Here is a 26,147-nt window from a genome sequence, read left to right as displayed (position 1 = left end):
TTCAGGTACTTTTTAGTTAAAATAAAAATTTGAAGAGTAAACCATCTTTTGACAGGTTAGTAAGAACTTCAGGATATTTAACTTCATGTTTCTAGAGTGTTTTCCACCATCTTCCATTTTAAAAAGGAAACATGTAGTGTACTTTTGAATGAAATGGATTAGTATTAAACTTTGTGCCTTAGTTACTAGGATCTTCCTAATTTTAATTAAAATATTTTTAAACTTGTGATCTTTATTTCTGTTTTATTAACAAATGAACTCATATTCTCTCTTTCTCTCTCTCTTTTTTTTTTAGGGAAGTACATAACATTTATCCTGGACCCCTTGCAGTATCAGCTAGTGATAAAAAATCAGAAACAATTAAGCTTTAGAGTATTTTCTGATGAATTAGTAGGTAAAGCATTTAGCGTCAGTCAGTTGCAAAAAAATCATAACATGAATGATGAGCTTCACCTCTGCTATCAATTTTTGCAAGGCAAGTCTTTGGACATACTCTTGGAAAGCATGATGCAGAATCTCAAACAAGTGTTTGAATCCCAGCTATTAAAAACCACAAGTTGGGACACGGTACAATTGTATGCATTCTGCAGCTCAATAATATTTGATATCACATTTACAACTATATATGGAAAACTTGTTTGTGACAACAACAAATTTGTTAATGAGCTAAGAGATGATTTTTTAAAATTTGATGACAATTTTACATATTTAGTATCTGACATACCCATTGAGCTTCTAGGAAATATCAAGTCTATTAGGAAGAAAATTATAAAATGCTTGTCATCAGAAAACTTAGCCAAGATGCAAGGATGGTCAGAAATTTTACAAAGCAGGCAAGATGTCCTAGAGAAATACTATGTGCATGAGGACCTTGAAATAGGAGGTAAGAACTTCTGAGTGAGTACTTGGCCTAAAACAAAATAATTTACAATAGACCTTTGAAATAAAAAGATAAAATGACGACCTTGAAAATTTTTTATGCTCTTTCTAATTGGCTAATGATAAAATGTTTTACTCTGATACTACCGTCTGTGATAATTGATTTTTTTTTTTTTTTTTTTTTTTTTTTTGCTGAGGTGGTAAAACAAGATACTTAATGGTGATAATGAGAAAGAGTATAACTAAGCTGCATTTACTCCTCTTATCTCATCCACCACCACCTCGCCCCCCCATACGCATTACATTTTAAACTATTCTCATTAAGCAGAAAATTAGACTTCAGAAGCCTATTGGTTCTCATTAGCATGCACTGATCCTTGGCTGGGTCTGTGTCCTAACATCTTTTAATTAGCACACTGCAAATCTAATCAGTGTAATAAACGCTATTAATCTTCCTTTTCACTTATTTTCTCCCAGCACATCATTTAGGCTTTCTCTGGGCCTCTGTGGCAAACACTATTCCAGCTATGTTCTGGGCAATGTATTATCTTCTGCGGCACCCAGAAGCAATGGCAGCAGTGCGTGACGAAATTGACCGTTTGCTGCAGTCAACAGGTCAAAAGAAAGGGTCTGGATTTCCCATCTACCTCACCAGAGAACAATTGGACAGCCTGATCTGCCTAGGTAATTTATTTTTATCTGTTATGAAGAAAAGAAGGTACCTTTCTGCAAACTCAGTTTATCACTCATAGCTGTTTACCAAGAGGTAGAGGACACAGCTGCCTAATTGACATAATAACACCCATTTACATCAATTATAAATTATGTAGTTTATAGCCGTAGATACTTTCATTGCATGTAAACATTAAGGCCTAGGTAATTAACTATGCAAGGTATGCAAAAGGCTAAACCAAAGCTTTGCAATTACTTGAAAAAAAAGTTTATGCCTATTAAATCATTTGATTCTGAGCATCTGTTGATGTGCTAATGCTTTCCAAACACTGCTGCACTATCTCGTCAAGAAGTATTTGGGGACCAAAAAAGAAAGTATTGCAAAAGGCACCCTGTGTGCGAGTTGTATTTCTTCCCCTAAATGATGTCTGTATTTTCAAGCCCAGGTTAGAGTGTTTTATGGAGTGTGTGATTCTCAAAAATATAGAAAAAATGTTTTCCACTGGAAGTTAATGATTTAAACACAAAAAAAAGAAAGGAAGGAAAAGATAGAAAAGAAGAAAGGAAGGAGGGAGGAAGGGAAGGAAGGCAGGAAGGGAGCAAAAGAAAAGAAAAAGCAACAACTACAAACTAATTCTGTGAAACGCTGATATTTTATAACATATTCACTGACTCATGAGATACACATGGTCACTATTTCAAGTATGTTTGAGGTTGATCGTGGCTAAGGTTTTTTTCTATTTCTACATAGACCTGTACCTCAATAACTGGAGCTTTTGATTGCAGCAGATTTTGTTCCCCTTTACTACTTTGAGAAGGCTGTTCACTGCCGTTACCTGATTGAATGTCTACTGCCAAAGTTAAATTCCATCTCAATGAGTTATTCCCTATTCCTTCTGTATTGACATTTCATCTTGCAGTATCCTTTAGGATATAATATTCCAAGTCTCTTTGGACAAATGCAGGAACGAGTGTTTACGTATGTCTGTTTCTTCACTCCTTTGACAATGTAGACAAGTATTTTAGCCTATGTTGGTCTCAATATTTTATCTTTTAAAAATATGTTCCAGGGTCTTTGATGGGAACTTTCAGGAGCAAAAGCCCTCCCAGGTTTGGTCCATGTTCACAGTCAGTGGGCATTGAGAAAAATAGCCCAAGAGTTCTAGAGATTGTCCTCACTTCTCAGGTTAAGGCCCACTGAGACAATGCCTGAAAGCATGCCTTATACTAGCAGTCAATCAGGAAAAATGTGTTGCCTTATACTTTGTGTCTTTAGCATAGGTCATCAAATAAATTTTATATTTTCTTTAAAAAATCTCAACATTGGCCGGGCTCAGTGGCTCACGCCTATAATCCCAGCACTTTGGGAGGCTGAGGCGGGTGGATCACGAGGTCAAGAGATCGAGACCATCCTGGTCAACATGGTGAAACCCCGTCTCTACTAAAAATACAAAAATTAGCCAGGCATGGTGGCACACGCCTGTAGTCCCAGCTACTCGGGAGACTGAGGCAGGAGAATTGCCTGAACCCAGGAGGCGGAGGTTGCGGTGAGCCAAGATCGCGCCATTGCACTCCAGCCTGGGTAACAGGAGCGAAACTCTGTCTCAAAAAAAAAAAAAAAAAAAAAAAATCTCAACATTACTAAAATACAAATATCCTTTTATTTTTGTTTGCAAAATTATTGGGGAACAAACAGAAAATTTGTGTAAAATTTTGGATAGTTGCTCCACTGGCATAAACAGTATTTTCTGGCAGATTTTTAATTTCTATCAAGATCTACATTGCATTTCCCATATATTCAAACAGTTTCCATTGCATTTCATGAATAAGATGATGCATACTGGAAAGTAAGGCAAATACACCTCAAAGAATATATGTTTGTATTCTGTGTAGTTATTACTCTTATAAAAATTAGTTGTAATTCATCAACTCTCTTTTTACTCTCAACTTTTTGCTATTAGAAGAAAAGGTCATTTTTAAATTTCAGTATTAAAGCAGAAACATTTACATTTATTAGACTAGAAGAAATTGTAGATTCCAGAACTATAATTTGAGTCCATTTAAGCCCATAGCTAGAGCTAGAGATTTTCATTCTTGAATCTCTCATGAATTTACAAGTCTCCTATCATTAATAAATGAATAAAAACAATAAAAATCCCAAGCAAGTTTATATCCACCTGGATAAAGGCAGTGCCTTCAGCAGCCCGGATGGTTCATCATGACCTCGGTTACCAGCAGAGGCCAGTGTTGTTCATTACGAGAATTTAAAATGATGGGGCCGAATATGATCTAAAAAATAGTATTTTTTTTCTTTCACAAGATAGAAGGTTTTATACAGATTAGAGAAAACATATATGAATTAGTTACACAACAAATAACTTCTACCGATGGTCATAGCTCAGTTGTATTTCTCTATATCAAGAGCATGAACTATATGTGCAAAGGCAAGATTTATACAATTAAATATTTACCATGTGCCACATGGTATGACTCTATGTGCTTATCCTTCTTGTCTTCTTAAAAAAAAAAAAAGAGTTCTATGTATTTTAAATGCAATGTCTTTAAAAACATCTTAAACTTTTATTATTATAAGAAGAAAAAAGATAACAACAAAATGAATGCTGTACTTTTTACCAGGAAGGAGAATTTTGATACTATTACAGCAAAGAGAAAAGAAGTTCTTCTTTTTACAGAAATTTTGCATGTCAGCACACTTTGATTATGAAGCAGGATTGAGAAGGAACGTTAGACTGCCAAAGTCTGTTTAAGTAATTCAAAGCAATCATCTGCTCTAAGAGGTTATGATAGATTTGTCCTTTTTTCAATGCTCTTGAGAATCTCTCTTCAAAACCATTGTACTCTTATTTTAGGCAAAGAAAACACAATTCTTTATTTTTATGTATCTTATTAAGATTATGCTTATCATGACCTCACTAAAACCTTTTATCTATTAATAATTAGTTAAGATCACTTTAATTAAATTTAAATGAAAATTTAAAATAAGTTAGTAGATATAATGAGGTTTCAGAAATTGTTACTTGGGGCTTAAATCTCAATAGGAAAAACTGCTGGTAGAATGGAAGTTTGAGAAACTCTGAGAGAAAAGTAACAATTTTTCAATTATTCCGGAAAAAAAAAAATCTGAGGTAGAGATAGGATTTAGAACTGCATGTTTTAGATATAGGGAAAAGAAAAGTATAAAAGATAATTCAGAGAGACAAAGATAAGAAAAAAAAAGATAATGCAAGGAGTAAAAGCTCTCAAACTTGGAATTTTGATAAATCAATTGCAAATAAACTTGATGAATACCACTTCTTAACGGTTTACTTGAATAACATAGATAAATAACTTAATATAGTGGCACACAGTATAGGCTCAATAAATGTTATCTGTTGTTATCACCAAAATGACATTTAACCTCTATGATGTCCCCATATGGTTTATATTGTTTTCTTCATTTGCAATTATTTATGAACATCATACTCAAGTTGACATTACTTTATAGGAGTGCTCTTTCTATGACCCACCAGTGAAAAGAGCAAACATTCTCTTTTTTTTTTTTTTTTTTTTTTTTGAGACGGAGTTTCGCTCTTGTTACCCAGGCTGGAGTGCAATGGTGTGATCTGGGCTCACCGCAACCTCCGCCTCCTGGGTTCAGGCAATTCTCCTGCCTCAGCCTCCTGAGTAGCTGGGATTACAGACATGCGCCACCATGCCCAGCTAATGTTTTGTATTTTTAGTAGAGACGGGGTTTCACCATGTTGACCAGGATGGTCTTGATCTCTTGACCTCGTGATCCACTCGCCTCGGCCTCTAAAGTGCTGGGATTACAGGCGTGAGCCACCGGCCCGGCCCCAAGAGAAAACATTCTCAAGTTTAGAATGAAAGGCAACTGCTGCATGGCTCAGGTGAATTGCAGATGCCTAATGTTGTTCAGTACCTATCCTCAAATTGAGAAAAGTTGCAAACATGGTCCACTTGAGGGATATTAAAGTAAAAGGAGCTCCCTTAAAATTGGAACTGGGCAAAATCTGTAATAGTTTTTTAAAAAAGAGAGTATTATAAATTATAACTCTAGAAGTATAAGCTTGCAGAGTCCACAGTGAAATTCAACGGAAGATTTTGAAGCCGATTGTGAGTTTTGGTGCATGGGGAATACAGAAAGGAAAAAAATTAAGGTCCTTTAATAACAAATAATAATGATCATTAGATGCAATCTATGTTATATATATTAGTGTTCTCAATATCAAAGCAATCTTATAGACATTGTTTCATGTCATCTTCACCAAGATACTCTGGAGGACAGTGGCAGCTATTATTTTGTCAGTTTTACAGATGAGAAAATTCTCAGGGTGCTAAATACTTTGTCTATTATCATGGAGATAATACAGGAGAAAGGCAGGTCTTTAACTCAGGTTTCCTGACGAGGCCCACGCTTTTCCTCTCAGGCCTGTCTGATACCAGAGCCCTGGAGATCTTTTCTCATTATCCCAGCTGAGAGGGGAGAGGAATTCTTTGTATCTCAAGTCTACAAAGCCAGCCATGATGCACATGGCCAAGATGAAGCAACATGGGCCAGAGGATCATACAGTTGGCTGAATTTTTAGCTCCATGAGAAGATATTATGAATAACATTAATAATTATTATTTGAATATGTGCCAGCCACTGTGTTGTGTTTTATGTATATTAGGTTATTTAATTCTCAAGTATTATTATTTTTGTTCAATTATTAAATAACAAGGTTCAGAAACATAACTAACTCAAGTTATACAACTAGATAGTGGCAGAACCAGAAGTTGATGCCAGGTCTAACTTTAATGCCTACCCATAATGACTGTCGCTTCAGACAAAAATTCTCTAGAAATGGATTGGAGATTTTGAGCACTATTTTTTATAAGATACATATTACTGATTCTCAAATGCAGTTGTGTTTGAGGGTAAGGATAGAACTAGCAGTGCACATGAGAATCTTGTGGGTTTTTTTTTTTAACAGAAATGAACTTTTGACTGTAGAATAGTTTTAGATTTACAGAAAAGTTACAAAGATAGTAGAGAGCATTTCTGTATATCCGCCCCCCTGCCCACAGTATCCCTTGTGAACATTTTACATTAGTGTGGTATATTTGTAAAGATTATGAGTGTTATTTTGAAAAAGTTCATTCAAATATTATAAAATAATTGTGTATTTGAAAACTTAAAACTTTACATAATTCAGATAATAGTGACATTTAAAAACATCCTCTTTTCTGATGAGGATTTATAGAAGATATAACTTCATTTAGGAACTTCTAACTGGAGGAAGTGGATGAAGCATCTTCCACAAAGAGGTACATCAGAAACTTAGTGATGTAAATTTTATATGTAATATAAGGAAACAGCAGTTAAAAAGTGAAAAATACTGATTTCAGTGTTCATCAGATTTTCAGCTCAGCACAAAGCTAAGGTGGTTAGATAATATAATGAATGTTGGAAACAGAATCAGAAAGGATTGAAAAGCAACTTTAATTAAAATGCAAATTACTATATTTAGATATAAATATCAATTTTGTAAGAATAGGATGAGAAACTTGTGATTCTGCAGAAAAGGGTTTGAAGCAATGGTTCTTAGCCTTGATTGCTCATTGGAACCACCTGGGAAGCTTTAAACACTTGGAATACCTTGCCCCACCCTTAAAGATTCTGATTGCATTGGTCTGGGGTGCAGGCTGATGGCTTTAAAAGCTCCCTAGGTGATTCTAATGTGCAGCCAAGATTCAAAGCCTCTAATTGAAAGGTTTTAGTTAATACAGTGGTTTCTATTCTATTAGATTGGAATGGGGCATTTATTTTTTTAAACAATCCCAGGTGGTTCTAATGGGCATCTCTAGAATATCAGAAAGTTTAAAACAATAGTGATATTATTTCAAAAATCTGTTGCTCATCTGCTCCCAGAAAATAGTAATAGAAGCATGGTGTCTAGGGACAGAAATTAATAATTCTCTACTTTTCCAGCTAAAATAGTACATACCTAGTTCTGCCAAATATTAAGAGGTACATGGACTAATTAAATTTATCCAGCATGGCAAAGGCTGAACACCATATCTTCTCTGACACACAATTAGAAAATGGTATGATAGTTGTCTTTACATATTTTGAAAGGGTTGTTACGTGGAAGAATGATTAGACATTTCTGGCCTGTGTGTTTTATAAAGGGTGGAAATTAAAAGGAGGAAAGTTTCACCTCAGTATGAAAAATAGCTTTCTACTAAAATGGGCTTTCTGAATGCCATCATTGGAGTTACCCAATTAGAAAGCGTACAGTATCAAATTACCAAGGGAGTAGATTTTAGGTGTTCTCATCACAAATAACTGATCAGTATGTGAGATAATTGCATATGTTCATCATTTGACTTAACCATTCCAAAATGTATACATATTTCCAAACATCAAGTTGTACACCATAAATATATATGATTTTTGTCAATTTTAAATAAATAAATAAATGCAATTGTGCCATATCTTCAGTAGACTGTTGTGAGCATTCCTGTTTATGTGTATCTTCCAACTTTGAAGTACCTAGATTGCATTGTCCATGAAGGCCAAGTCTGTGTGCTGTGTTCCTTCTTCACACCAGCTGCAGTGGCCCGGTGCTCCGAGCAGAGTAGGGCCTTAACAGACATTTATGGAATATATGAATGCTGAATTTAAATGTCTGTATTTTAGCAGTGAACCAAACACTGTGTCTAAGATGCAGGATGAAGATAGGCATTTATACCAATTCAGATTTATTTTTAACCTTACTTAAGATATACAGTTGTTGAGCTAAGGATTAGTGATTTTGCCTCAAATTATACAATTATCACAATTTCTTATTTACCTTCTCAGCTGTCTTAAAGACAGTTATGTAGAAACGCACACACAAACATACGCATCATGAGCCTCCCTCCATTTCATCACACCTTCCAGAGCACACCACCTTCATATCCATCCCTTCTCCCCCTTTTATAGCCACCTTCTGTTTAATCTTGCCCACTGTTTAGCCCCAGTCACTGTGGCAGGTCCTGGCTGTTCATTTCACTCCATCCATTGCTGCTATCCACTGATCACCATGGCTAATCAGATGGCATGCCAGCCTGCACCAATCATTAAGATGACCCAAATTAACAGCCTGGCCATGTCACAGTACATCCATTCCACATATACAGACAGGGCCTAAGTGTAACAGAAACCCGGATGTCCTTATTTGGTTTTGCATTGTAACATGCATTATTGATTGTCATGAGCTGCTTTAGTGCCTTAAATCTACCAATTAGAGCCATCCATCCCTTATTACAACCAGAATTGAAAACTGAGAGCAAAAGAGAAAATGTATATGCCTTTTTAACCATATTTTTTTTGTTTGTTATTTTCCTTCACAGTTGTATTGTAAAATATTTTAGCTCAAGACATTCCCTGATATTTCACTTAGAAGGGACACTTAATCAGAATAGTTTTGTATCCTGAAAAGAGAAAGAAGCCTTCCCTAGCCAGGTGAAGAACATAGTGCATGCTCTGAATTGCGAGTTCATAGAGGGGATTTTGTAATCCAATTTCCTAGCATATACCAGCCAGTAAACTCAGTTCTTAATAACTCACAGGCAGCCTTATCTTAATCACAGTTGCAGTTGTTGGCACCTTGCAGTGCCTGCTGTAAATTTTCTCCCAAAATACTTGCATTCTTGATGGCCGTTTTTCAACAATGCATTCTAATAATTAGAGTACTATTACCTGCTAAATGTTAGTATAAATTAACAATCCATTATGCACAATAAGTTTTATAAAACATTTACAGATAGAGATCATCTTTAATTAAAGCTAACTTCCATATGAAAGCCAAGTGTACTAATGATTCACAGTGACCTTTTATTACCTGCAGTCCCCTGTTTTGGCTGGATGATTGACAGCTTGCTGTTTGGCTACCATGTTGAATTTCAGCTGACAAGACTTTTCATTTTAACTCAATTTGCCCGCCTATCACAAGCTGGTGGCAGGCCAGACCCAAGTCACCCAGCTTTGCCTCAGCAGCTTGCTCTAGTTCTCATTAGTACGCATTTATTCAGTGGAAATTGGAAGACAAATGCTTGAAGGCATGTGAACTAAGTATAGCAAATTAGGTTTAAAGACTGAATATTTATAAGTATATGGAAAGTTTTTTTTTTTTTTAATTCTAGAGCGAATAGAGAACTGAGTGCTAGCTTTGGTATAAAAGAAATGAAGATAGAAGGGGGAAGATTCTAAGAATAACAATACTATAAGCTTTTTCTTTCCATTTTGGAAACATGTAAAATCTCTCTGACAACACCTTATCAAATAAAAACCTGGCTTCTCTTTCATGGAGTGCTTGCACAAAGAAGTTTAGCACCTCATGTGTGAGAAGGGGGAAAAAATGAGGGTCATGTTCATTTGTTGCTTGGTTATCCCTTGGTATGTTTTAAATTGCCTTGTTTGTTCGGCACTAGCACAGAAACAGATGTTGCTCTACCGTGCAGGATAATTTACTGTACCTCCTGGTGCAGCATGGAAGTCCTCCCAGGGCCCAGCTGGTCTGTCAGTGGCACTGGCTGGTGTCTGCTCAACTATGACAACTACAAGTAGAGGCTGCAATTTTTTTATTGTGCAGTTGTCATTCTTCTCAACATATAGCTTTGCCTGCATTCATATTGGGGCTGGTGGAAAAGCTGCTGGCTTTTGTGTCTGGGTGTTATTCTGCAGAGCCACGTAAGCTCTACTCTCCATTGTTGATAATAACGCAACTCATTACTTTTGTCGTCTAATGATTATCGGCATGATCGCTCAGAGTGAGAGCCAACCTCATCTTGCACACATAACTGGTACTGGAAGGTAAAACAGATTTGTCACTTACGATCTGACCGCTAAGCCACACTTTGCACTCCATTATTGTGATTAACTTCTGCATAAGATATGCTTGCCCAATTGTCATTTGTGATACTGTGGTGGGCGCAAGCTGCCATGCTTCCCGAGAGTACATCAGCCAATCAGATGTGACCATGTTATTCGGACTGTTACATGCCTGCCCTGTCACAGCAGCCACCCCACAGTTATTTTGCTTTTGTGTTTCTTCTTCCCACATCCCTACTGGACTAGTTGGGTGAACAGCACTGCTACATATGTCAGCTACCATTTCACACCACAAGCTAAAACGATGCTGTGCTATTGCTCCAACAGAGCCAGCAGCAGTACACGGGAGGCCGACCCTTGCTTTTCACCACAGAAATGTTGGTCCTTGGTGTCCTGCCAGCTGAAATCCATCGTGTCAGGTGCCTTGTGGCTATCTGCAGTAGAGCCCATGTTCCAAAACCAAAGTTCTTTTCTGGCCTCATCACTAACAAACCGATTTGACTCTGCCTGATTATAATAACGAAGGCAGTCCAAGAGAATATGCACAGCCTCACTGTACGTCACATTGAATCACCACACTGGCCACACAAAGCTGACCGCAGCCTCATTTCTTTAGACAAATGCATGCTTAAGGAAAAACCTCCTGGGAGAAAGCACCCAAAGCTACTTGATAGCCCTATGCAGCCTGTGCATAGATTTAAATTTCACTGAAATAACATTTATTTTTATTTTTGGCTGATGAAAGTCCTCACAGATAGGCCTGCCTTTAATAATCTAATAATTGGGTACTCTGTGTTTCAAAGCTTTGCTGAACACTGAGAAACTGAGCCGTGTGTGTGTGTGTGTGTGTGTGTGTGTGTGTGATTTCTAAATTGCAAGCCATAAACACAACCATTTGTTATCATGTGAGGGGGGAAAAACTCCATTTGGAGCCTTTTTTTTTTCACATTGCTGATTAGAGAGAATCAAGCTTTATATTCTAGGACCCATTCACGCTGGTGGAAACATAGTCAGTTTTGATTATGAAGAGAGAGACGCAGACCTAGACAGGAGCTACACGCTGATATGCATGCTATCAGAATGATTTATGCAAATTATGCATATTATTCCCAAAGGAATTCCTCCTCAAACTGCCAGGATAAATTGCCGGAAATTAGCCATAAAATCTGTCATGCTAGGAGCAAAAGGTGAAGGCCACTGGGAAAGCAAGGACATTCGGCTTCTGGAATCTTCCAGGATATGATGGTGCCTGTTATTCTCCCTGGATGCTGAGGAAAATATGGTTTTCTTCTGAATCCTCTAAAAGCATTTTCTTTTGAAATTTTTCCAGCAAATGTTGACTCACATTTTATTTACAGCTAGCATAAAAGAAATTAAGTGTTAAGCTGTCTCAGAAAGTGCTACTACAATTACTTTACTATTAACTGCCTAAGTGGTTATTAAATGGCTAAGCCTGGCTTTAAAGCATCAGAGTTCTAAAGGTTTGTGGAATGACTTACCAGCTGTGTATTTTAACTGGGATGTGGTTCTAATTACAAACATGTATACCCATAACACAGCATTCCTCTCTACCAGACCATTCCCGCCTACAAAATCTTAATGACTTTCTGCCCAGGTACAACATTGCTTCCTCCTGCCTGTGAAATACCTCCAAGCCTAGCTGGAGCCACACCACTGCCCCTGCTCACACTCCGTGCACAGCCAGACTTGGCTCCCTCTTGGTGGATGAAGACACAATTTCCTTTTCAATCAAGGCCATTAGTAATGAGCTTTTATTGCAAATTGAGAGCACGTTTCAAGAGAAGCCCTATCTTAAAAGCTATCATTTGGTTTTTTTTCCCTTCAGAAAGCACCATTTTTGAAACTTTACGACTGTCCTCATATTCAACCACCATTCGTTTTGTTGAGGAGGATTTGACTCTCAGTGCAGAGACTGGGGACTTCCGTGTGCGAAAAGGAGACTTGCTAGCCGTCTTTCCTCCAATCTTTCATGGTGACCCTGAAATCTTTGAAGCTCCAGAGGTAAATAAACATCAAGCCTATGATTGCTACTTCTTAGATTCTGCAGGCGCATTTCTCTTCCACCCCTATCTCTTCCTCTTGCCACTTTGTTCCAGAAGGGATTGAGACAGCTTTATGGCCTCTGTTTTTCCTCCTAATAAGAAAGGTTTCCTCCTTACCGAAGTGTTCCCTAAGGATATCTTTGAAAGGTTTCATGATCTGTAAAGAGAAATACAATCATGAGTCTAAATGCTAGTCGCTTCAAATGAAATGGACATTGCACTCGGGCCACTATTATGTTCTGGCCGAAATTGCATTATGCTTGGTGGAGAATTATTGGAAACCATGGAGGGCTAGCTATTGACAGGTGGCTTAGAGAATAAATGATGATAACTATTTTAGCAAGTGTTTCCAAAATGGAGTTGACTGTTCCAAAGTCGAATACTACCACTGCTGTAGTTAAGCCCATATACTTTTTCACCTCTTATTAAAAGTATGTGCCCCTTCTTGATCAATTAGTATGGCATTATGAACTTGAGATTGTAAAGCTGCTGCTCACGGGTGAAGCTCTGAGGGTAATTGTGTCATCTCCTTGTGTTTTTTTCTGAAGCTGGAGTTAATGAATATCAAAGACTGGAAATTAATCCACCCTGGTTCATCCCTTAATACCACTTCAGAGATTCACCACCTGCATGCAAATTGATTGCAGTCCTATTCTGCCTGTGTTTCTCAAGAAGTAATGTTGCTGTAGCGGTTTTTGTATATAAAATGCTGTTTTTCGAAGGGAAGCTTTGCTGCTCTTTTTGAGCAGTTCATAGCTGGACCACATCTAAATCTAGTTTCTAAGGTAGATGTCTTGCATCCAGGCTGGATTACAATATTGTTGAATTTTGAAAATTAATAAGAAGAGAGCAGATTCAAATACAATTAGAAAATTCGAATTTATTTCAGCAGCAAAAGCAAATGACTTAAGTGTGGGGGGAGCATAAATACAGTTGCTGTGTGTTTCAGGAGGAGGGGCAGTGTATGAATGACAATAACAAATAGATTGTAGAGTATTAGCAAGTGAAAGAACATTCTGCAAACAACAAGCTTTATCTCCACATTTATAAATATCAAGGAACAAAATTATACACCTAAATAGATATTCAGTAAACCGGGCAAATGAATACCCAATATCCAATATCTGGAAAATATTTTTAATTTTTATTTTTACCTACAATTCTGCAATTGTACAATTTATTTAGCATCAATTTATCATTTCCATTATGTGATTATTCCACTAGTCATTAAGTTTACTATTCATGTCATGATAGTAAAATCAACATTAGTGTTATCAAGAAACAATGAATGTTTATCAGATTACCACTGTCTTTATGTCACTGTGCTTTGGACTCCTCTTATTTCCTACCCTTTGATGAAAAATACCTTGATTTAGACTTTTAGGAACTTAAAACTCAAAGTTAAAAATCAAAAGTATGCTAATTTATATATTTTTTTCTTTTGGAATACTAAATAGCCATGCCCAAACTTTACATATTAAATCAAATAGTAATCAGTAGGGCTTGCCTTATACAACATCTGTGGCAGAACAAAATTTCAATGTTGTGAATACTGATTTAGCATCATTAGGGTAGCTTTAACTTCAGTTGATGAACGCTCTCTGTTATTTACTAGATTTAACATTAGCCAATTATGCCTGACTAATGTTAAAATTAACTAGCTAATTTATTGTCATGCCATTGTTTTCTTGAAATTAGTTGGGGAATGCTGATAATCCCTGACACAGAAAAAGTGATCTAGCTCAAAATCACTTTTATAGAATTTAGAAAGATTTTATTCATTCTGTAAACATTTTCTGAGTGACTACCACTGTCAGACAAACCTATTATTCCTTTGATTCTCAACAACTTAATATGGCAATAAGTAGATGCTATAGATGCTCATAAAACAGATGCCCATCCCAAGCCACCACATACTGACAGTAAAGAAGAGAGTTCTAGAAAAGTCTGCCATCAGCCATTTGTTGCTGAAAGCATGGTTCAGGAGGCTCACATTCATCACTACCTGCCTTTTATATCCAACACACCTTGAATGAGAAGACCAGGCCTCAGATGTTGATAAGAGGCAGTAGATGTTAGGCCAAAAAAATAAGGAAGCAGATAAAGGGATAGTTATTCTTGGAGGACAGAAGACAGGAGCCTCAGCAGAACATAGATTCTCCCAGCCCAGCAAAGCATGGGTTCAGAATTTCCAAGCTCCAAAAGACTCTAAAATTTGGCATTCCAAAGACAGGCCATGGTCTTCCATCATACTTGAGGGCTATTGCGTCTGCATCTCCCTATTCCTGGAATGTCCCTCCTTGTGCACCTAGCAGGCTCCAAATTACTCAACAGGAATCACCTAATCACCTCTTTGTTGACAGTGTGCCTGAGTTCCGCTTCATTCCTCAAAGAATTTGCCATTGCTTACATTGTTCACATTCCATTTTCATGGTATAAACTACCCCCTGTGTGTACATTTGTGGTGGGGCATAGCACACAGTATTTTGCAATTATTTATTTACTTGTCATTGCTCCCATATGCTGCTGTAAGCTCCAGAAGAGGAAGGACCACATCATTTTCATCTCTGTATTCTCAGTGTAAGTTCACAGGAGGTTGTACACATAAGTTGAATAAATAAGGAGATGCTTGGATAGGTAAATGTACTGAAAGTGAAAATATGCTTCAGTTATAATTTTAAATCAGGACAGATATTACACATTCAAATACGTACTGGGCCTAAATAGATTAAATAAAGAAGTGATTTGTGTATAAATATAACAATGCTATTGGGAGGGTTAAGAACTATGGCACAAGGAGATGCCAGGAGACCGCTAAATAGGACCACTGGCTTCTTCCGAACCAGCCCTCAGCTCTTGCAAGCATTTACACATAGTTTGGTCATTTTAATCTTTTACTAAAAAGAACCTGAAAAAATAGACTTTTGAGTGAAGGTTGGAATTTTAAAATATTTGGAAAAATGAAGTTTAAAATACAATATGGGATAAATAAAAGGTGTTTTGGGACTTAATTGAGCCGATAAGCTACCAACGTGTGACCTCTATATTAAGAATTATTCTTTCCCTGGCCGGGCGCGGTGGCTCAAGCCTGTAATCCCAGCACTTTGAGAAGCCGAGGTGGGTGGATCACGAGGTCAAGAGATCGAGACCATCCTGGTCAACTTGGTGAAACCCCATCTCTACTAAAAATACAAAAAATTAGCTGGGCATGGTGGCACGTGCCTGTAATCCCAGCTACTCAGGAGGCTGAGGCAGGAGAATTGCCTGAGCCCAGGAGGCAGAGGTTGCGGTGAGCCGAGATTGCACTCCAGCCTGGGTAACAAGAGCGAAACTCCGTCTCAAAAAAAAAAAAAAGAATTATTCTTTCCCTGAATATTCCCTGAATATTGGTGGCTTAGCTTATTGTAATGTTAGCCATTCAGGTGGCTCTTGTGTATGTGGAAAAACAAATTGCCAAGTGAAATTTAAAAAGAGAACAAACAGAGAAAAATCCCTTCTTAATTCTCCCGTCCTCTCTATAGGTAAAAATACTATCCAACAAAGGCTAGGTAATCTATTAATTGAGAGTGGATAGCTTTCTAAAGTTGGTTCAGGGCTTTCCCAAATTTACATGTTTTATCAGCTAGAATTCATGCAATAGGCTGTCAGGTAATCAGTAGTAAATAGTGATGATTTCTTTTCTGACACAATGCAAGATCCAGAACTGGAGCTATAAAGAAGCTCAATAGGGAAGAGCAAATCTGTTAGCTGGCTTTCCTAGGTCCACAGATGCTGAGGGATAAAGGGAGACCTGGTGACACTGTGGGGCTTATAGGGGAAAAAGGTCAAACATTTAAGATGGTAATCCATTATAACCATGTAGGTAAAGAAACATGGTGAAATAACAATGCAATTCCAAAGCCTTTGGAATATCCCCCAAAAGCTCTAAAGATGAAAGATCTTGTTTAACCTAATACAATTCTGTCCTATCTACCTCTTAGAGTTGTAGAGATAATAAAATGATGAATAAATGTGAAAGTCCTTGAAAAAATTCTAAATCACTATAAGAATTGTGGTACCAATTATTATTTTCATTATTACCACTGTTCTTAGAATGACATGACTGATGAGGAAGTACTCTCGATAATTTTTTATCTATATCACAAAATGAAATAGAGATTGTGCCACTAGTAGACTTAAAGGAAACAAACATATATCAATCATTTATTCCCCAGAAATCACTTTGATGGGCATAATGAGTGACAGAGAAATAAAAAGTCCTCTTTGCCTACAAGCTTGCAGTATAGGGACTCAGCCCTGTCACATAGCTAATTTATCATCATTAGATGCTTCTTATTGAAAAAAGGTTTCTGCCATACCAATAAATTGACACTTCATTACTACCATATTGGACTAGCCGTGTGCTGGTAAACCAGGACTCTGAGCCCTGATTTGTAGTATTTGTCTATTTTCATTGTATAAACTACCCCCTTGGCCAATTTCATGTTATCAATGTGGAGAGCTTAAACACAGAGTCGGGAAGAGATGTGCACACTCTGACAAGCTGGTCAAGCTGTCTGCAGCACACTGCTGATTTGAACCGGAGTCATGAAAATAAAAAGGGACCTCTGTACTCTACCATCTTGCCTCCAGGGGCAACAGTGTAACCCCTTAGCCACCCATTCAAACATTTCTCTTTTTCATTATGAGAAAGTCACATCTTTTATCTAATTTGCATTCCCATACCCAAAATTATGAATTTAGTAGATTCAAGACATGATCCTATTGTGTGTCACCTACTTCAGCAAGACCATGTTTTATGCCTTGTAACTTCAGTGTTTTACATACAGGAAGTGCTTCAAAAAATCTGTTGAACTGTACTAAACATAGTATTTGGAGAACACAAATTAGCGTGTTATGCAATCTTCCTTTGTCACGAATACCAAAATCTTTTCTCTCTCCAGAAAATTGTGTCCTCTATCCAAACTTGATTTCTAGCGCTTCAATATTATACAATTTTCTACTATTTGTAAACACTGAATATTCATCAACTCATCATACTCTACATATTTATTTACTCATTCAATATCTTTGTTTTCTTCAAAAGCTTGAAAATGGTTTTTAAAATATACTTTATTCTCATGTATTTATTCATTAATTCAACAAACATATATGGAACCTCTACTATGGGAATAGCATTGTGTTGAAGGCTTTAAACATACAGAGATAAATAAGAAAATATGATTGCTCCAAACTCTTGGGATTTCTTGGCTCTGTCATCTCCTGTAGGTTAGCTCTGTCTTTAGCCTGGGAGCAACCAGATATCATAGTCACACATGATGAGGTCCAGAGAAGGAAAGGTAATCAACCATTTCTTTTTGTTTTATTTTCTTCACAAGAAGAGGATTTCTCCTAGATGTCCGCATAGGTCCCCATAGACTTTTCCTTTGTAGCAATGACAGATCGTTTCACACATTCTGTCCCAAACCAGTCAGAGACTCGAACAATGAGATTACCAAGATTAGTGCCTAGACACATTTTATGCAGAAGAACAATGTTGGGGAGTCAAGTGCAACAATCATTAGAGGAACCGTGGGGAACTCCCATGTCTTAAACCTTCTCTTGTGATTTTTCTATTCTCATCCATTTAATTGACTCCCCTTAATTGTGAAGCATCATACTTATGGTCATTGTAAAGAATTTCAGTCAGCTTGATGAATTCTAAGTTTAAGTTGTTCCAAATGAATGGATATATCTTGAGCTTCCTTAACCTTTGTTCTGTGTCACTGTGACCCCAGAATCTCAGTGGTGAGATTGTTGTACCCCTCCCCTTTTCAGCTACAACGAAGCTATATCCCTAGCAGCTGACACAGGCCCTTCTTAATATTGGTTCCTGTTTAGGTTTTCCATGCCTAGGCAATAAAGCAAAATGCAAATAAATTTTAACTCAAAAATATATTTATGCTCCTGTGCCCTTTGAACTTGGTGGTGGTCACAGAGATAAAGACAGTGGCCATTTCCCTTAGTTTCACAAAATAAACAATCGAAGAGGAATTTCTAAGATGTTTACAATGAGGAAATTGAATAGAACATGATGGAAAGTAGAGGAATGGCATTACTCGTTGAGTAGAAGTTTGAGGAAACTGCATATGAACCCTAGCTGAAGGTCATGAGTAAGGAGCAATCCTGCATCATGTGTTGGCCACAAGCCTCTCAGCGGGCAGCACATTTATTTTCACAAAGAGGAATCTGAAAACCATGGTGATTTATGGTTTATTTATGGTATCAGGACAATAAAAAGTCCGAATCCAAGCTGTTTTCATTTCGTATTTGCTGGCTTAACTAGTGGAGCTACAGTGAGAACCTTCCTAACAAATTGTATCATAGCAAAGCTCACTTAAACTGATTTGGGTTAGGCAGGGAGCTCATGGACAGAGGGCCAGTCTCCTGAGTCTGGTCGGTGTGAAGGAGGAAGCAGCAGGACTAAGCTCAAGCAAGCAGGCCTGAGCTCCAGAAATGGAAGAAGGTCACCAGGAGAGTTCCATTTAGTCACTCTACCTCTAGTGACCATTTATGTCAACAAAGGGAGTCCTTGTTCATGTAGCATTGATTAGACACAATTTGGATACATCCCAGAACTATGGTAAAATACATGTTTTAAAGGACTCAGGGTATTCGTTATGAGGAATTGAGCAGTTATAAAGGTGTGGATAAATTTTGCCATGATCTTGCATCCACTTGCAATTTGAGAGGAAATAGGAACTACTCAGAATTTTTCTAAGCTCAAATACTTACCAAAATAAGTATTCTACATAAATGAGGACAAACCCAATACTTTTAAAGGAAATGGTTCACTGACATTAACAACACTGGTTTTGAGAGAGAAAATTAAATCATTTGTGATGAATTCAGGATCTATCCACATATTGCAAGGTTTTCACTTTAACCTGAAATGCTTTGGATCTGACCTACTTTTTTGCATTTGACTTCATGTAGTCATATCAAAGTTGTGTGTGAGCAGGTCTAATGCTAATGAGCACCAACTACACCAAATACTTGGTCATTTTCATGCAAGCCACAGGCATTAATTTAATCAATGGCTTAATTCACCATAGGCTAAAATAAGGTCACTCATCCGCTCTAAGAAACTCAAGTGAGAGTTGAACCATAACCCTTTGACAGCAAGGCAAAATTAAGATAGCAATTCCAACACCCTAAGTAAAGCAGTCCCATGATTTCCTGTAACAAAATAATATAACTTGTTTATGAAAACATATCAGAAATGCCTGCCACGCTAGAGTAAACCCAAAGAGAGCTGATTTTAATAGAACTTTCATAGAAGAAATTCACTACAACATCAAAAAACAAACAAGATTGATTTTGTGGCTTAGTTCCCCTCTAGTGCTTTACCTGAATCTTGTTATTTTATATCTGACTCACAGTTCTCATCCATCAGTAGCTGGCGGGGAAGGGAGAAGAGAAACTCAATAAGGAATCCACAGTTAGGCAGCTCCTGTGGCTAGTTAGGACTCTGCAGTCCTGGGTAACAATGGCAGTCTCACTGGACCCCTTGCCTTCTCCCCAGCATTGGTATAATCAAGTGCCCATGTGTCAGGACCCACCTGAGGGAGGAAAAATAGAGATATTGCCACTATACTTGGGAAACTCAGCTTAGGAGAGAAATGAGAGTGGGGAAAAAATGTCTTACAGCTTTTCACATCTCTTTGATATGGGGGAAATAATTTCCTAGTCGTATTTGGTTTTTTTTAAAGTTCAAACCTATTTGCATTCAGTCAAGTTTTTCTGGTATTTACCTGATTAAACTGAGCTTTCTAAGACAGACAAAGAGAGCTAGCAACTTTTTGGACTTGAACTCAAACTATTTTATGTAAAATGTTAATCATTTTAACACTGTATTCTTCTTTACAGGAGTTTAGATATGATCGTTTTGTAGAAGATGGTAAGAAGAAAACCACCTTCTTCAAAAGAGGGAAAAAAGTGAAGTGTTACCTAATGCCGTTTGGAACTGGAACCACCAAATGTCCAGGCCGATTTTTTGCAATTATGGAAATAAAGCAATTGTTGGTTATACTTTTAACTTATTTTGATTTAGAAATAATTGATGATAAGCCCATAGGACTAGACTACCGCCGCATGCTATTTGGCATTCAGTATCCAGATTCTAACGTTTTATTTAGATACAAAGTGAAATCTTAGAGAAGCTAAAAGGAAAGAAAAGAAATCTATCAAAATTAGCCTAAACATCCTAAGCTCATCTATTTCTTTTTAATTTCTGCAAAATGTAATTGCTGTATTTGTTTAAAAAGTGCTGATTTCTATTTGATCTGAGATCCGTCCAGTTTGTACTTAGACACAAAACCTATCATAATATAAAACAGGATGGTGGCATGAAAATGGACATCAAAATCAACTTCAGGGTAAACTCAAAACAGGGATTCTTTGTTTGTTCAATTTTTAATTTTTCCTTGTGATTTTCACCTGTTATAATAAATGTACTGTCACAGCAATGGATTGGTCACTGTGGAATTTAAGTCATTCAAATTATTCTCTAATGTGTGAAAATACACTTTATGAACTATTAGAAAATTGTGCTGGAAATGGACACAGTTTAACAAATTCCAGATTCTCACAGAAGAAGGAAATTAAATTTCCATGAGTTACACTGGATGAAAATGTTCCCTTCAAGTATAATATCAATAATACTTATATTTCCAGGGTGCGTGTGCCTTAAATGAGTTTTGCAGTAGATTAAATGCTTCAACTTCACTTCAATATTTAATGAGGCATAAATATTCCTTATTACTTTGTATACTGTGGCTCAATAGAACAAAATTTCTTGTTATATAAGACCTTTCAAGTTCAAGTTTGATACTGATAAGATTTAATGTATAAGAAAACACAGAACCTACTATATATTAAGCAGTTGCCCTAGGCATTAGTATTAGGTTTATTATGGGAGCAAATGTTGAAATCATTACAGCATTGATTATAGCATTTGGCTTAGTATAAACTATAAAAGTAATGCAAATATTGCAATTAACTCTTTTGTAGATGCTTCCATGTATATAAACTGAGAAGCAAGACATAGTATTTCATTCTGATGTTTCACCTGTTGGATTTGGAGTTCATGTGTACTGTTTTGAATTACATCATGTAACACAGTGTAATTTCATGTGACACATGCAGCATTGTGTCAATGATTCAAATATGTATTTTTTCAATCGAGACAGTATCTAGCTGTGTTGCCCAGGCTGGTCTCAAATCCTGAGCTCAAGTGATCCTCCTACCTTTGCCCCTTGGGAACCTGGACTACAGGCATGTGCCACTAAGCCCAGTGATTCAAAGCTTCTAATATCAGAGTACCACATGATTTGCATCTGACATAAATGATGATGCGGTGTATAAGCAGGCAAGGCAGGTAATAAAGTCCAGTTAATTTGTGCTTCATAAATTTGCTACTGTTTTGAGAAAAGGAAAATGACTTTAAAAATAACATTGCAAAATATCATTCATAATAAGTAAATAAGATAGTCTAGCATTTATTTTCTCCTTTCTGAAGCACATATTCTGAATATTCCTTTAGTGAAGGTCTGCCGGTGTAAATTCTATTTTTGCTTGATTGAGGGTGCCTTTATTTTTACTCTCATTCTTGAAAGATGGCTTTGCTGGATGCACAAATCTAGATTGACAGTTATTTTCTCACAGCGCTTTGAAGATATTGCCCATTCTAAAGGCATCATTCTTGTTATTGGGAGGGTAGCCACTAGGGAGTGATTATTCATTCGGTGGTCTGTCTCTTCTCTCTGACTACTTTAATGTGTTCTCTTTGTCTTTGATGTTCTTAGTTTCTTTCTATTTCTCATGCTTGAATATCCTGCTGCTTCTTGAGTCTGAGCATGGGAGTCTACCATCAAGTATGAAATCTTCTCAACCATTCTTTCTGTGAATGTTACTGTTCTCAAACTCTACATGAGATCCTCTCACTCGACATGCCATATCCTTTGACCTTTTCTCACCACTCTTTTTATCTCAAACTTACCCTCCAGATAATTTCTTTAGATATCTCTTCCAGTTTATTCTTGGAACTGTATATTTAATCTTCTCCCCAACTCATCCATTGTGTTTTTTCCTTCTTTTTGTTTTCACTTCAGGTTCATAGGGTTGCATGATCATTCTCCTTATACTCTTTAGTTCATGATATACAATTATAATTGGTTCTAACAAAGACCGTCTCTGGTTTTTTTACTTATTCTCTTTTGTCCCTAGTCACCACTTTCATACCCCTTTTTAGTATAATAGGCAAATATTCTAATGTGTTTGGTGCACATCTTGGTATGTGTATGTTTTCATGTAGTATACAGTGAGTACCTATTTTCTGTAAGTTATATCTTTTCCAATTTCCTTAAGCTCTGTGATTTTAAAGATATATTCATATTTCTGTATATACTATATTTAATCTATTGCTTCTAACTGCTGCATAGCACTCCATAATATGTACACATTATGTTTTAATGATCTAGTTACCCGTGATAGACACTGTCAATGGGACAGTTTATTGTGGGAGAGAGGCCGAAACAGAATTTAAAAGGTCTTCTGTCACCTATCCTCCCACTACTGTGCCTAACCATCCTCAGCCCTGGGCTGCTAAAAACCTTGTCCCCAACCCCCACCCATCCACACACATACCTATAGTCCATGATAACTTTAATTCTCTCTAAGATGTTCTAAATTTGTTATGTCCCATCCTCAGATCCATCCAATCCTCTTCATTTTGTAGGGTCTCAAAGGTTGATTTTGAGTCAGAGTGTCAGCCTCCAACTTGTCAATCTTCAGGTTTTCCATTCCACTGAGTTTGCTAAGTTCAATGATTACATTTTTCAGTTTGAGAATTCCCTTTTGTTCTTCATATATGCTGGTTACTTTTTATAATATCTTGTACCTTTGTCATATACCCAATATCCTTTTTGATTTAACTATATGAAGGAAACATTTTAGATTTTGTGTCTTATATTTCCAAATCTTCGGTGTTTTGTGGATCTAATTCTATAGTTTATGTGTTTGTTTTTTCTGTCACTGTTACCTGGGATGGTTTGTTTACTGAATCCATGCTCCTTGGATTTTTATCTCTGGAAAAATGTTTAGACCTAGATATAAAGTTTATTACTCAAGAGAGAATTTGTATTTGCATTTGTCAGACTGCTGATATTACTACCAAACTCAGATCACCCCAAAATTTCAGCTTGATTATCTAGAAGTGGGAAGGAAGGGCTACACAGATATGGTTTCTAGCCCTAACTCAGGTAGAGTGCAACCCTAGTATTAGGAATAGACAGGAGACACTTTTGGGAGTTCACTTGTTTATTTTTACTCACAGGTAAGACTGAGGCAGGTAAATACTGACAGTCTTACTCCGTGGAGCAAAGTTTCTTTCTAGTTCACCTACTAAGTATGTTGTCTCTGCAAGTTCTTGGTTTTATGCCAAGGCCTTGAATTACACACACACACACACACACACACACACACACACGTGCACGCATACACAGAGACATCCCCAACCTGGGCCCTAGGCTTTAGTCCACCACAAAGCATAGTCTGCCCTTTTCATACTTGAACATAATCCACCATGTTGCCTGAAGTGGAAGTTCCATATTCTTAAATTCCACTTAGTGGTATGCTTTTGTGATGTTAAGGCACAAAGAACACAGGAAGTCGTTTCATTGCAATTTTTGATTAATTTATAATTGGAAATGTATACTGGAATTTAGAAATGAAAAGTTAAGAATAAATAAAATAGTTGAGAAAGATTACCTAAAAGGAATGAACAGTAGAACGAAAACAAAACATCAGAGTCTTGTGATGGAAAATCAACATGGTTTTTTATGCTTATTTTATCATAAAAAATAATTTGAGTAACATTTTCTGCAAGTGACTTCTAACTTAACAGTAGAAGTTTAAAACTGTTCAAAGACCAAAGCACAAAACTTATCTAGGTTTTGATCTTAGTGTAAAAGAATGGCAATAATTATGTGAACAAGAATTACATGCCCTTAGAATGTGCACTTTTTAACCTGTTAAATTTGCCAATCTTGCAAACTATTATTTACTTGCATTGCATAATTAGATATTCATATTCACATACTCAATTAAGAAAAAGTTAGCAAGCCAAGATGACATTTTCTGTAGCACTATTTTAAATTATAATGAATGATCACATAAAACTCTTTAGTATTTTTCTAAAGCAATTATTACTTACTCTACTTCACTGTATTTATCTAAGTCAGTGATCATGGATGTTTGAACTTTTTAGCTTAAATGTTTATTTTGTTTATACTACTTGTAGAGTAAAATAAAGTTAATGCAAGAAAAACTCTGCACAATTTAAAATAGGTAATAATTTGTCAGTACTCATGTTTTAAAAATATTTTTAGACAGAGGAGTGCTGTATATTAAATGTTTTCTGAAATTATTTGTTTAATATTCTTTGATTTTAAAATAACATATATGTAAAAAAATAAAAAAATAAAAAAATAAAAATAACATAACATATATGTGGATTTAGATGAATCAAATTGTCTTAAAAGATGTTAGATAAGAAATGCAAGTACTTTGTAAGCCTAATGCTTAATGTTCTTTTATGTATGACCAAAATTTAATAAATTAACTTTTTAAAGCACAGAGGACTGATTATGTCTCTTTATTGTCATACTAGGAACATATTGGGTAACAGAAGATTTGATTACAGAAGAATATTATTAGGAAAATAATTTTTCTCTGTGAATATCTACTCATCTCCATTTCCTTCCCCCATACACACATATTCTTATCATCTGATGCTCTCCAAAAAATACATTAACTATTTCAGAGTATGGTTCAATATATATTAACTTACTATTAATTTGTAAAATCACAAACTCAAAAAATATCACTAAGTTTTTAAATGTTTATTTTAGGCAGACTGACCTTGCTAGGTTACAATTCTTAATAATCACTATTAGTATGGAGAGAAGTGTAAGTACAAGAAACAGGAGAGCGTTTTCAGTAGACGTAATTCTTGTCTTCAGCAGATCACTTTACCACAGATAATGAATAAAGCTGGGTAATATTTGGATAGTATTCCATTCTATTTGTTCATAAAACTAAAATACATTGTAAATAAAGCATATACTACAGAATGCTGGTGATGAAAATGAAATGTGGCTCTTTAGTAACTGTACCTACAGTATTAGATCTGTACATTTAGTAACCATACCTACATCTTCCTAATTAAAAAATGAAATCTTTAAGATTGAGAAACATTTGTAAATAACAGATCCTTTAAATGTCTCTGAACTAGGGACACTGGGCTTTTCTCAAAGACACTGGTGTGAGTCACTAACATTTCATAGGAACTGGCCTGAGACTCTGTGAGAAGTCGGCTAGAAGGTGCTCCTGTTCATTTGAACTCGTCAGCTCAGTATTGCTTATTTGCCACCTGGGATAAGCTATGTCATTAAATAGATAACCTGTGAAATCATTATCTTTTGCTTTCAACTTTATTCTAGAAAACACTTACAAAAATTTGCAGAACTTTCCAGAATTAGCAATGATCATGCAAATAATAATGTGTATTTCCTTTTCAGGATGAAAAAACACCCAATGGCTGTGCTGCGTTTTTT

At 36.3% G+C, this 26,147-nt stretch overlaps 1 protein-coding gene across 2 annotated transcripts in view; it reads left to right on the top strand.

Annotated features, from left to right (window-relative positions):
• The window catches only part of CYP7B1 (cytochrome P450 family 7 subfamily B member 1), a 186,236-nt gene extending 161,069 nt beyond the window's left edge, over positions 1-25,167 (top strand). For both annotated transcript variants that reach the window (XM_003935531.4, XM_074386700.1), the window contains exons 3-6: positions 296-883; positions 1,357-1,563; positions 12,276-12,451; positions 20,401-25,167. In XM_003935531.4, coding sequence (XP_003935580.1) covers positions 296-883; positions 1,357-1,563; positions 12,276-12,451; positions 20,401-20,688 — 1,259 coding nt within the window. In that variant the 3' untranslated portion in view covers positions 20,689-25,167. The remainder of the gene's footprint in view (positions 1-295; positions 884-1,356; positions 1,564-12,275; positions 12,452-20,400) is intronic.
• Positions 25,168-26,147: the final 980 nt, after the last annotated feature.

Source organism: Saimiri boliviensis, chromosome 15, assembly GCF_048565385.1.
Source record: "Saimiri boliviensis isolate mSaiBol1 chromosome 15, mSaiBol1.pri, whole genome shotgun sequence".
Lineage (NCBI taxonomy): Eukaryota > Metazoa > Chordata > Mammalia > Primates > Cebidae > Saimiri > Saimiri boliviensis.
The sequence above is the reverse complement of the archived record's forward strand: the minus strand, read 5'-3'. Positions and strand labels throughout refer to the sequence as shown.